Source organism: Salvelinus namaycush, unplaced genomic scaffold (genome assembly GCF_016432855.1).
Source record: "Salvelinus namaycush isolate Seneca unplaced genomic scaffold, SaNama_1.0 Scaffold34, whole genome shotgun sequence".
Taxonomy (NCBI): domain Eukaryota; kingdom Metazoa; phylum Chordata; class Actinopteri; order Salmoniformes; family Salmonidae; genus Salvelinus; species Salvelinus namaycush.
In genome coordinates this window covers 622,659-635,920 of record NW_024060341.1, presented here as the reverse complement: position 1 = coordinate 635,920, position 13,262 = coordinate 622,659, and the positions used below count along the sequence as shown (strand labels likewise).

Here is a 13,262-nt window from a genome sequence, read left to right as displayed (position 1 = left end):
CTGTCTGTCCTACCTTCCATGATAGTGTGAAAACATGTACTCAAGCATAGAATACAGGTGGAGTCCTTACTGAATGAATATAGCTAGGCCTACTGGACCAGGGCCAGTATTCAGGAGAGCTGACCTAGGATCAGTTTGGCCTGTTTGTTTTTTAACTTTTATTTAACTAGCCAAGTCAGTTAAGAACAAATTCTTATTTACAATGACGGCCTACCCCTGGCCAAACCCTAACCCGGACAACGCTGGACCAGTTGTGCGCCGCCCTATGGGACTCCCAATCACGGCCGGTTGTGATACAGTCTGTAATCGAACCAGGGTCTGTAGTGACGCCTTTAGCACTGAGATGCAGTGCCTTAGACCGCTGCGCCACTCGGGATCCCAAAATAATGAATGGAGAGGGGAATCTGATTAAGTCAGCACTCCTACTCTGAGACACTGTGGATACGGGCCCTGCTAAACAATAGGACTCAGGCTCATTACTCACCATTCACAATATCCCTTTTAATGTAAGAATGTACCAATATTCAAAAATCCTCCATTCCTGTTGACCTTTACCTGAGCAGCAGATAGGACCACACTGTTGACCCCCAGCTGACCTACCAGGGGTTCCGTCCTGTGTGGTGAGGGAGATGAGAGGTGGCCTGACCTTTGACCTCTTCATGGAGAGAGCTGAACGGTGTCGGATCTCCTCTCCCACAATGCACTGCACTCGCTGCTCACTGTGTTTTTCATCTGGTTTCAGGTCCTGAATTAGGTCAGTTACCAATGTTTTACCTTCTGACATTGGTTGATTGGCACCAGAAAAGGAATGTATGTGTACGTGTGTGGGTTCGCATGTGTCAACAACAGCATTTTGGTGAAAAGACAATACTTAAATTTGGATGCAAAATTGAGAACAAAAAGTATATGGCAGGGCTACAGCAGCTGGCGGACAGCTTCCAGGTAGCCCTACATCAGCCCTGGGTTCATAGAGTATTCGTTTTTTCCCAAACACTTTGAGCCTATCCCGGCAGTGAGTGTCAGATGGGCAAGGTTTACACTTCTGGGACTGTACCATTGGTTCCATCGAGCCAGAGAAGCACTTTGAAAGAAAAACAAATACTACTTGAACCCAGGTCCATCTACAATGTTGTTACTACAGTTATTACTGTGCAGGTACATAGGCATAAGGGCAACTTGAAGGTAAAGTTCTACTGTGAGTTTGGGAGCACACAGTCAGGTCTTGATCCAAGCTCTGTTGATTGTTCCTCAGACTGACTTTCATTGGCCCTGCAGGGGCATTGGGCTGAGGTTTCAGAGGTGTTACATTTACAGTTTGTTTCAAGTCAAAAGCAAAGCTTGAAAGTGACTGACTGCCTTCTCGGCTTACAGGGATTAACCTACTCGGGTGGTGTTTTGAAACGGCTCAGGATTTTTTTACCATTTAACTTCAAATCTCTCCTGTCACAACTCACATAATGATAGTTCACCACCTGTGTCCCCCTTCAGTGTTGTGGACAAACTAATCATGGAGTTATGGACAGACAGGACTGGGGTACATCATAGTGGAGTTGACATGAGCAAAACTATGAATAATCACATGAGATATAGGGCCCTGGTAAAAAACAGTAGTGCACTAGATACACTGTAAAGTCGATGGCATTTTTACCTCAAATACTTCTAGTAAGTTGTACTCAAAGTCAATGACTAGTCATTATTACTTAAAATATTGATGTGGTACTGACTCAACTAAATGAGAAGTCACACCAACTAAATATTTGTAAGATATATGATAACAAATTAAAAAATTTACCAGCATGCTCTACTGCAGGTGGATTTTTTTGGAAATGTTTTTTTTTATATTTGTGTTTTTGAATGTACATTCAGTGATTGTGTATCATAACATTTAATAAATCAAAGATAAATAATTGTTTTCTAAACTAGTCCAATCATTGGATTTTTGCACCCCTTACTGAAATTGTTCCAGTTTAAATGGCTTAGGTTTCCTCCCACTGGCAGTCATTATGAATGTAGGTTGCAAGTGAATACACATTTCAACTGTTGGGTAGCCTAATGCTGGCTAGATTCCAATAGGAATTACACATCACTTTGCAAGCCAGTATAATATGATTGACAGTAAGGGTTGCAAAATTCTGGTGAATTTCCCAGGTTTACCAGAAATCCTGGTTGGAAGATTACTGGAAAAATGTAAGGAATTTTACAACCCTACTTGCAGGCCCGATGTGGCCTGTAAACTATGAGTTTCAGGCCACTGTATGAGGCCTTTTGATATATGTAATGGTTCAATTATAATGTTCCCCTAAGAACACACTTGGTGAATGCCCTCGGACTGAAATTGAACAAATTCTACAACGATGTCTCTCTCTGTCACTAACAAATACAGTCGTGGGTGGTAACTCTACAATTCAATCGAAAAGGCGAGGCACACTGAGAAATTCTTGGAGGCGTGGCTTAATGGTGGCGTTAAATTTAAGTATACCTTACTCAAAAGAAATGCATTTTTATTACTCATAGGAAGGTAGTACTGCTCACTTCAGCTATTTAAGTTTTTAGGTAATTGTTTCTTCTAAATGTTTGAGTAGCCAGAATGTATCCGGTTTTACAGTGTAGGGAATAGGTTGCCGTTTGGGAAAGGAATAATGCCCTTTTTGGGTGAGATTCAATGGATTCAACCCAATAAATGTATCATTGTCATATCAGCCAGATAATCTTAGTTATTACTTGTCTACCTTTGTGAATTTTTGTGACAAGACTACAAGAGCATGATTTGTTGCACTCTTCAGATTAGATTTATAGAGATTATAATTTAATTTCAATTGTTTCATAGACTACAATTTCCGATTTTACTCTCAATAATGCATATTTAGTTTAAAAGGACCTACTATAGATTGTATGGCAGAAGGCTACAGGCTACTAGGCTACATTTATAGTCCATCCCCGACCAAATGTATTTTCTTAAACATGTTTCTGTCACATTTGTTCAATATAATCCTACATTAAAGAACGGAATTTGTCGTAAATTAGATTTTTTTTTTTAAACAATGTATTTGCATACTATTGTTTGAAAGACAGCTAATAACTAGCGTCAGACAGCATGCTGACCGTTCGATGGTGTAGTCGTAGAAAATGGCGGTGGTCTGACCGTATCCCCCTATCCGCAGGCCCACTAAAAGAAGCACGCTCTAGTCTAGCGTAGCCTAGCACACTATGCCATTGTTAGTGCGTCTGGTGTTGTGATACAGGGCCTAATCATTGTGAAAGAAAATAGTCTTTTGTACCCTTAATTGGATATCCCTATCTTATATTTTATTCACTAGGCCTATACCGATTTGTAGAGGAACTATCAGATTTAGAGCATCCTATCTGAGCAGTGATTTACCATTGACATGGTAGACTAGGCTAGGATTACAGCATGTCGTATTGTAATCAACGAATTGTGTTAAAATATTCAACCAAAATAGTCTGAAAAGTGATCATAATACGTTTCCATATATTAAATATAATCATAATAAACAGTGCCATGGATTTAATTTACCCGTTCAGCAAGTGCACATTATTCCTAGTCTATTTAGTAATATTATAATATGTTAATTGCAAACATATAGCCTAGTCAATTAACAGACTGGGTTTAGTTGGGAAATAATAACCACGTAGTCGACACTAATTGTTTAGTTTCAATACTGTAAAAATAAAGAAATAAAGATTTAAAGAGGCAAAAAACATGAATCTCTTTCAACAGCGGATTGAATTACGTAGTGTGAAGTAGTAGGCTATACTCCCCCCTCCTCCCCAAGATGTAAGTTTTATAGGCTATAAAATGTAATTGTAGAACGTCAACAAAGTTACAGCTTTTGGCCGAGGACTCCCGGTATCCCCCAATAGGAAGATTGTTTTTATTTGCGCATGTACTACGGCAATTAATCTCTTTAATGACGTCCTCAATCATAAACTACTGTGATTTATGGACTCAGAAACAATGTAATCTATGTCTCATTCAACAGCTCTAGTCCATAGCCTATGGCTAATTCAATCATCGCTACTTTCCAGGGAAAATATTCAAGAGCAAAACAAGCTACAGTTGGAAAATATTTATTGTAACTTCATTAGAAGTAGCCTATTATTATTGGAAGTATTCTAAGTCTGTTATTTTATTGTTTTGGGGTGAAATTATGTTTGGAAATTATCGCAGTGTCGGTTCAGTAGTTTATATTTGTGATTTCCGTTTATGAGATGATAAAATCTGCTCACTATTGTCCATTTAACACCAATCAATTCACTTGATATATTTCAGGATGAAGAGTTTTGCCTGCCATTCTGAATGAAAGATTTCATCATAAAAAGATCACTTGTTGAAACAATATTCTTTGTAAGAATATGTCTCAAATCTAAGAATATTGAGACAATTATTTTCAGACCCATTGCATGCTAAATTAAAACCAAATTGTTTAAGTAATGGAAACAAACGTTCAAGTGAATGGAAAATAGTAAAGGACATGATGATGAATATCTCTCGTAAATAAGCACAGTTTTATTCTAAGAAAATAGGCTATTTATAACATTATTGTACCTGAAAATGATACTAAAATGAAAAGATGTTGTATATTATTATTTGGAGGCATAATATTGGCATCTTTAAAAAAAACTATACAATTGATGAATTTATTGTTTTCAAACTTACCTCATTGGAGCCATGTATTAATTAATTAGGCAATTACATCAAAATAAAAACGGAAGCCAGTTATTTGTAAGGACATGGAAGACAGGAAGCTCTTCCTAAACTAAGATGTTTGAGTTGTTTTCTCTTTTAGAATAGTTAGTAGCTCAAGTGTTGCAGGTCGATTGTTGTAAGCGTTTCTGAGAAAAAATCGAAACCTTCAGATGATAAACCCATTGGACTATCTATAGAATCTGACAAACTTGGAGAGAAGGAATCCGATGAGAAAACGTGAAAGTCCTGCAAAGAGACGTCCAGGGCCGGGGAATGGGCATTGTCCCCGCCAGATGCGCAGTCCGGGCCTATTGTTGACACGCATATAGGAACAGTGGGTGCCGGGTTAGGAAAATGTTTCAGATTTTTGTCATCGCTGTTTAAAGGCGAAGCAGTTGAGCTTTGGGAATCTCCATTGTGATTGTGTGCATTCTGAGACTGTTGTTGTGAAGTTAAGGTATTCTGGTGAACAGAGCAGCTTCCCCTCTCCAGAAGCGCGCCGGCGGGTAGGCCTACATTGTTACCAGCCTGTTCGAAGTCCTCCTCTCTCCCGTCCTCCAGACTAGTGAATGTCCCCTCGCCGTTCTGGTTCTCCTTGCAGTGGGTTTGTCTCTTGTGCTTCATCCTGCGGTTCTGGAACCAGACTTTCACCTGCCTCTCAGTTAAATTCAGTAAAGCGGCTATCTCCACCCGCCGGGGTCTGCACAGATACTTGTTGAAGTGAAACTCCTTCTCCAACTCCAATAGCTGGGTGTTGGTGTACGCTGTCCTCAGCCTCCGAGATCCCCCGCCACCGCTCTCTGCAATCTCTGGCGACCCTGAAACACATTTCAAATGTTCAACCAATACAAAAAAAGCAATTGATGATTGAATATAAATATATAAATAGCAGTTGGTAAATAAAACATCGAGTTTCTACTGGGCTTCCCAGCAAATGGTTTGTGGGAGCACAGACACCGCGCTGAAACGATTTATGAGCCCAGAGCAGAATATGATGGGTCTGCGTGGACCAGGCCGACTGGCTTGAAGATTAATGAACATGCCAGCTGCCGGTCGGTCGGCCTGCAGTAAGAGTAATCTATCACTCTTCATTACTGTCACACATTAACATTCTTCCACTGTCAGCAGCATACTGACCACTGAGAATGTTCAAATAATTACACTTTTGCTAATAGATAGTCTGCAAGTCATGAGAGAGAATTACCCCCAAAATAGAATGTTGAGACCAGACAGACCTTTGCATTTTGATAGGCTAATGGGCTACCTACCCAGACTGTAATTTCATTAAAATATAATAGAGGCAATAGATAGGCTAATCAATCATGTCTTACCTTGGGGAGAGAAGTGAAGTGGCGCAGTGTCGGGAGTTGTAGCTGTGGCAGGAGTCTGGTGGTTTTTCTTGGAGGCTTTCTTCTCCTTCATCCAAGGGTACTCCGGGGGTAGGGATGCGGCTGGCAGAGGGCTACAGACTCCATTCAGATTCTGCTTTGACCGGCTGTGGCGTGGGTGGCTGCCTGGGTTGAGGCTGGGAATGGTCTGCTCAAAAGGAGGAGGAATCAGTGTCGACTGTGAAAGCGTCGAGTTCTTGATTGATGAACTTTGAAATGCATCACCGACAGGGGTAAAAGATGTCAGGCACTCCGCAAGCGACGGCTGACTATTGATAAAACCGCTCTCTCGCTCAAATTCGTAATTCATCTCCTATCTTCTTGTCTTGGAAAAGTCACCGCTCGTAATTTTGTGGGCGAGGAGAAAATTATGAAATTTCGTGACAAGTGTTTTTTTTCCAACAATGTTGCTGATTACGGCCGTATGGGGACAGCGTTGCCATTAAACTATATTGCTTTCATGGAGACAACGTTGAAATTGGACCGTATTACTTGTCACATGATTACCTCTGCCCAATGACAATTTGGGGTTTAATCAAAAGAAGCCACTGTCCTCTGTGATTGATGGAGAAAGTCGGATAGGTAACGCCTAGTTCTGGGGGTAGGGTCTAGTCTGCTTTATTTACACACACTACTGTCCCCGAATGGAGGATAGTCCATTTAAGAAGTGTGTGTGTGTGTGTGTGTGTGTGTGTGTGTGTGTGTGTGTGTGTGTGTGTGTGTGTGTGTGTGTGTGTGTGTGTGTGTGTGTGTGTGTGTGTGTGTGTGTGTGTGTGCTTTGGATCCAACACCTCATTGTCCCGGGTTTATGTCTTAATGTAACGACTAAAGACGCAGTCATTATCAAAGTTAACTCGTTAATCAGAAAAATAATTCTGACCAAGCCTGTGGCTCTGCAGTGGTGCACAGAGACACAACCGAGCAGTCGTCTCCCTCCTTTTCATTCTGAGAGAGAGAGAAAGATAAATATTTTTGCATAGTCTGTAAAGTTTGTATTCTAAACGTAGGTCTTGATATTTCCAAGAATATGAATCTATAAGAATCTGAATACCTTTAAAGATGAGGACTTTCTTTAATAGTCACCCACATATTACTTGTTGTTCTCATGTCAGACTTTGTAAAGAAATGTATAAAATATTTTACAAATATTATTATTGATACATTTGTTGCCTTCATGGAAAGCCATTAATTGAGCACAGATATATTAGGAATAAAGTGCTGTTTGCATGTGGAACTATCACGGGATGCATGAAATCCATGTCTGCATGTTTTTGGTGACCTACTCCTATTGTATGGAGATATTACAGTGTGGCACGTGGTTGTAAACTTGCATCATATTTCTGGAGACGCAGCTGCTTCAAATCCCTTTAATCCACCATCAAGATCTGCCAACGTTGAATTGCATCAGAAATAGAAAATGCATGTGGCTGAGAGACGTATATAGGCCTACTGACACAGGAAGAGTAGCCACTGACACAATATTTTGAAGAAAAATAACATTGAGAATGTAATCCACAATGAGTGACGCGCTTACGCACGAGTTTTACGCCTCAAATTACACATTTATTGGTCTTTGTTCAAGTTGAATGGTCCCAGATCCGTATTTAATACTTTATTGTCATCAGTATTACTGACACCTAAGAATTGGTCTATTGCACAATATATTAACAATTGGTTATAATAGTACTAGGGATAGATGCCTTCCCATTCACCTCCCATAGAAACATCCTGATTTGAAGTGAAACAATAAGATCTATATTCTTTGTTAATAATAAAAAAAATGTCATATTGTCTTCCTCCCTGTCTTGAACTTTGAAAAAGTGGTAGGCCCCGGGCTGTTTATTGCTTATATTCCAAACAAAGAGCCTGGAAAGCCTGCACGTTATCAATCTTGCTCGCCAAAAGGTCTGACAGCTCCTTGCCCTAAGAACACATTTCAACCATCTAACTCTGCCTTAGATCATATGTGGCCGCCAGGAAGACGGCAACAACTTGCTACTTATGGGGGGAAACTACACAACTTGGACGTTTCTTTAATAGGAATCCATTTCCGAATATGGATGTTCTACATAGAGCAGACAATGATATCGACATACACTATAGGTGGGTTATCGTATCCTGCTTTATTTTGTTAAATGGAAGGAAAATCTACAACATTTTCGTTTTCAAAAGAACAACGTTAGTGGGAAATAGCAGCAAAATAGTGGATTGACTGAGATGGCGAGAAAGAATGGAATGGATTTGCTTTTCCACGGCGTCTATTGTCTGCAGAGGTGAGTGGGTGTTGGCATTCTGCAAAAATCCCATTGAATCCCACGCAGTTTCTGTCTTTGGGCTACCATAATATATATAATATATATATGGTATCATCTTGTCATAACTTCTAAAAACATTATCTTACTGTATTTCGTGTTTCAAATAACCGACAATATTGTTGTTTTGATATTTAATTGCAATATAGGCTATCTTGCATTGCCTTCGGAGCACGACAGGCAGATCGTGTGTTTCTCTATTCCAAAATGTCCGGGATGGAGAACAATAAAACATATGCATGCCATGAGAGAAGCCCATAGGTTACACGAAAATGTGATTTATTTGTTATGATTAAAGTTTATATTTGCACATAGGCCTAATGCAGTATCAAATTGTCATCAGAGAGACACATTATGGTAATAATTTCATCATAAAAATATCACCAGTGCATTAATAATCCAAACAGATGTAACGCTCAGTATATTGACGATGTTTACTCGAGAAACATTTGTACATATTTAATTTTAGAACAAAGATGTATATCTTATATGGTAGGTCTCAACCATTCAAGCTTATTTGGATATCAGATGTTTTTTCAGATACGAGGTGTAGCCACAAAATAGGTCTAGCCCGTGTTAAAAATTGTGTGAGGAATACAGAGAATCGATCGAATAATTAAAAATAATATTTTTCGATCATAATTTAGTTTGTTATATCAATAATATATATGAACATAGACATAATTTATTATTACAGATGCACTTTTACTAAACAAAAAATAGTTTACTTTTATCCTTTTCATTTCAATTTTACGGCTTGAATTATTGTTTGTGTGTCAACTTCAAACCGAGATATAGCTGCATAAATCAATGTGACATTTTTGGTTGAATGAAGCTTAACTTCATTGTGATGTGTATCTGGCAGGGTAGGGGACAGGAGCCACATTAACCGTCTGTCCCCCCGTCAAGACAAGACGAGACACCTGGGAGGCGTGGGAGGAAGAAAAAAAAAGTGGACTAGAAGTGAACCTTTTTTCTCTTCGAGGACTAAGGTTACTTATCGGAGGAAAGTAAACGTTTCCAGATTATGTTGTTAGAATACTTTACTATTCCACATGTAAATGGTTATCAACAGCAGTAGCAGAATAGCTGCACTAGGCCTGTTCATTTTGGGATCAATATAATAGTGAGAATAACCAGACATTAATAATGTTTTCATTGTAATTAATGTTAATAATCTAGCTGATATCTGATATTTTTTACTTTGACGTTTCCTGTTTAAAAAAGAAAGGATCCTGTTTTATAGCGAATTCGCTTCAAGTCAGTTAATTGTTAGATCGAAGACAGATGACATTGATGAAAGGTCAGTTAATAGTTTGATGTTTGCATTGTCTTATTTATATTCCTGAATTTCCTGAGCACAATAAAATGTTCTCTCACATGGATGTTATGTTTTGTCTTATGAATGAATCATAATCAGTCGAGTCGAATAATTGTTGGACCAGTATGACAATGTAATCCATACCTGCATTAAGCCCTTTGGGGGAAAAATAGCTATGGGACATTATTATCATGGAACAGGAACTAAACACATAACATATGGAGTATTCCTGAACAGACATGTTGCAGTGGGATAGGAGTGGAGTAGTAAGACAGGATGGATAAGACTGGGTATCCATTAGAAACATGTGTAGGTCTGTGTATGTGGGGAGGAGGATCATTCACAATGGCGATGGCAGTGAGTGGGACTAGAGAGATGACTATCCACCTACACATATGCTATTGTTCTGTAGATAAACCTCCCCCACACAGACACAGCTCAAAGGAGGACATGAGTGTGTAGTTACATAGCCGGAAATATGAATTCATGGTAAGTCATACTCCCTTCGTGTAGCTATAGGGTTTATACCTTATGAATATAGCCTATAGGTCTAGGAAATTATGTTGCTATGTTGGTCCCGGATATGACCGTAGAAGATGGATTCTGCTGAGAGGAGTATGTCACTGAACCGAAGATGGTGAATAAATAAAGATGTCCCACTCAGGCCGTTAACCGTTGAAAAAAAGTTGTCATTTCTTAACGTAGTGGCTCTCCCATAGGCACCAGTGCATTAGCGGATGGGTCTGGTCTGCTTAGTTCATTGACTGTACATGAACCAGAAAAAAATAGGGAGTGGGATGTCTTGCTTCCTCTTCCCTCTCTGACTGAACATCAAGGCACGTGTTAAGAGGGAGGGCGTCCAGGAATTGGGTCAGGAGACGACAAGGCCTTGTGCTGAATGATTTAACAACGTCATTTGTTTTCAAACGTGTTTTGTAGTTATGAGGTCATATTTAGTCCCTTTTTCAAATCATGTTTATAAAAAAAACACTTTTTTTTTAGCTTGGCATTTAATCAGAGATGTTATTGCTCTTTTATTCATCTATTGTATTGCTTCTGGTTTGCTTTTAATTCTTTCATGTTTTACTGTAACATGTGATGAGATTTTAAATGCCTTTTAAATAAAGTTTGATTGATTTCATTAAGTCGTTTTTTAATCATTATTTGATATTTAATGCATAAAGGTGTAAATAATAATAGGCTTTCAGGATTTTCAGGACCAGTATATTATGTAATGTTACCACTTGCCTCTCGGGCATTATTTGAACCCATTTCCAAAAGAAAAGAAACGGACAAATATCACATGACCTTTGCATTACAGTGGTGTATATTGTGTCACATGACCTTTGCATTACAGTGGTGTATATTGTATCACATGACCTTTGCATTACAGTGGTGTATATTGTATCATATGACCTTTGCATTACAGTGGTGTATATTGTATCATATGACCTTTGCATTATAGTGGTGTATATTGTATCATATGACCTTTGCATTACAGTGGTGTATATTGTATCACATGACCTTTGCATTACAGTGGTGTATATTGTATCACATGACCTTGGCATTACAGTGGTGTATATTGTATCACATGACCTTTGCATTACAGTGGTGTATATTGTATCACATGACCTTTGCATTACAGTGATGTATATTGTATCATATGACCTTTGCATTACAGTGGTGTATATTGTATCATATGACCTTTGCATTACAGTGGTGTATATTGTATCACATGACCTTGGCATTACAGTGGTGTATATTGTATCACATGACCTTTGCATTACAGTGGTGTATATTGTATCACATGACCTTTGCATCACAATGGTGTATATTGTATCATATGACCTTTGCATCACAATGGTGTATATACTAAAGGCCTAACTGTGTGTTCATGGGCTCTCAATAATATCACAAAGCAAACAGAAGAAAATAACTGTTCTTCTAATCAGTCCAAATATATGTTTTGTGATTTGACAGGGCACTGCTGTACATGTTTTAATCAGAGTTGTAGTTTATTGTGGTAAATATATGGTTTAATAATGAAAGGAATTTGGAATTGGATTTCTTTTGCAACTTTTCATTGCAAAAGAGTCCACATAACTATGTTTATATCCTATATTTTGGGTTCCCGGGTGGCGCAGCGGTCTAAGGCACTGCATCTCAGTGCTACAGACGTCACTACAGACACCCTGGTTTGAATCCAGGCTGTATCACAACCGGCCGTGATTGGGAGTCCCATAACCCTACACTACACTACACTACTTTTGACCAGAGCCCTGTTTCCCCTACCGGGCCTGGTCAACAGTAGCACACTATATGGAATAGAGTGCCATTTGGGACGTAACCCAGATGTTCATCATCACCATGACAGCTCTGTGAACTTCTCTAGCGAATCCTCAATAATGGCCTCTGTCATTGGAGCTGACATGGGACTTGATGTATTGGGGGTCGGGAGGGGGTCGGGAGGGGGTCGGGAGGGGGCACCGCAAACAACATCCAAGCAGCGCTCTGTTTGAGCTAGCATGGCTCTTCAAATGGTCGCTTCCGCCAAAGACATGTTGAAAGTTGTCTACCCCTGACATAGTGAACTGAATGGAATCTACATTTTACATGCTGGAATGAAACACTCTCTCTCTCTCTCCCCCCCTCTCTCTCTCTCTCTCTCTCTCTCTCTCTCTCTCTCTCTCTCTCTCTCTCTCTCTCTCTCTCTCTCTCTCAGAGTGATTTATGGTCAGTACATAAACAACCCAATAAAACTAGGGTGCTCTGTGCTCAACAACCATTGCAACAGTAGGCTAAGACGTTAACACAACATTGAACTCAGTTTGGGAAGCCTGAACAACAACATGTTGTGCACCTTTCACTCTCCCCCCAGAGTTGCTTCTTCAGGGTTTAGTTTTAGGTTATTTTAGCCCATAACCAAATTCCTGATCACCCCTAACACAAAGGTTTCAAAAAGTTCAAAGTGGGGAAACTGTAGGTAGACTAATGCACGCAGAAAGTACGAGAATATCATGTCTGTCCAAGATGTGAAAATGTACAAATATTTGAGAGATTATTAAATTAAATAAAGACTTAAATAAATACTGAGCTACGTTGTATGCTCAAAATCTTTGGAAATGTCTATTTTATACTAATATAATTGCTCAGAGAAAGAGATTGTGTTTAATAAGTAATACTTTTTTTTCAACAACAAAAAATAGGAGTCAAAGAGTATTGAAAACAGGGTGCCAATATTTTTTGACTCCTATTTTTTGTTGTTGATTTTTATTTATTGGCACCCTGTTTTCAATACTCTGGCTCCTCCCCTTGCGAGGATGATGTCACTGAGCCTTTTTCTAAAATGGTTTATTAGATTGGAGAACACATTGGGAGGGATCTTATCATTCCTCTGTACAGAATCTTTTCAGATCTTTGATATCCTTCGTCTGCACTAATGGACTGCACTCTTCAAGTCAAACCACACGTTTTTCAATGGAGTTGAAGAAAAAAGACTAAGATTATATTTAGCAAAAAGCTAATTTTGTGGT

At 39.1% G+C, this 13,262-nt stretch overlaps 1 protein-coding gene across 1 annotated transcript; it reads right to left on the bottom strand.

Moving 5' to 3' along the window:
* Positions 1–4,711: 4,711 nt before the first annotated feature.
* On the bottom strand, positions 4,712–6,406 carry LOC120040295 (homeobox protein Hox-A2b-like). Its single transcript, XM_038985493.1, has 2 exons — positions 6,040–6,406; positions 4,712–5,526 (listed from the first exon to the last, which is right to left on the bottom strand). The coding sequence occupies exons 1-2, from the start codon at positions 6,404–6,406 to the stop codon at positions 4,814–4,816; spliced, it is 1,080 nt and encodes a 359-aa protein (XP_038841421.1). The 3' UTR covers positions 4,712–4,813.
* Positions 6,407–13,262: the final 6,856 nt, after the last annotated feature.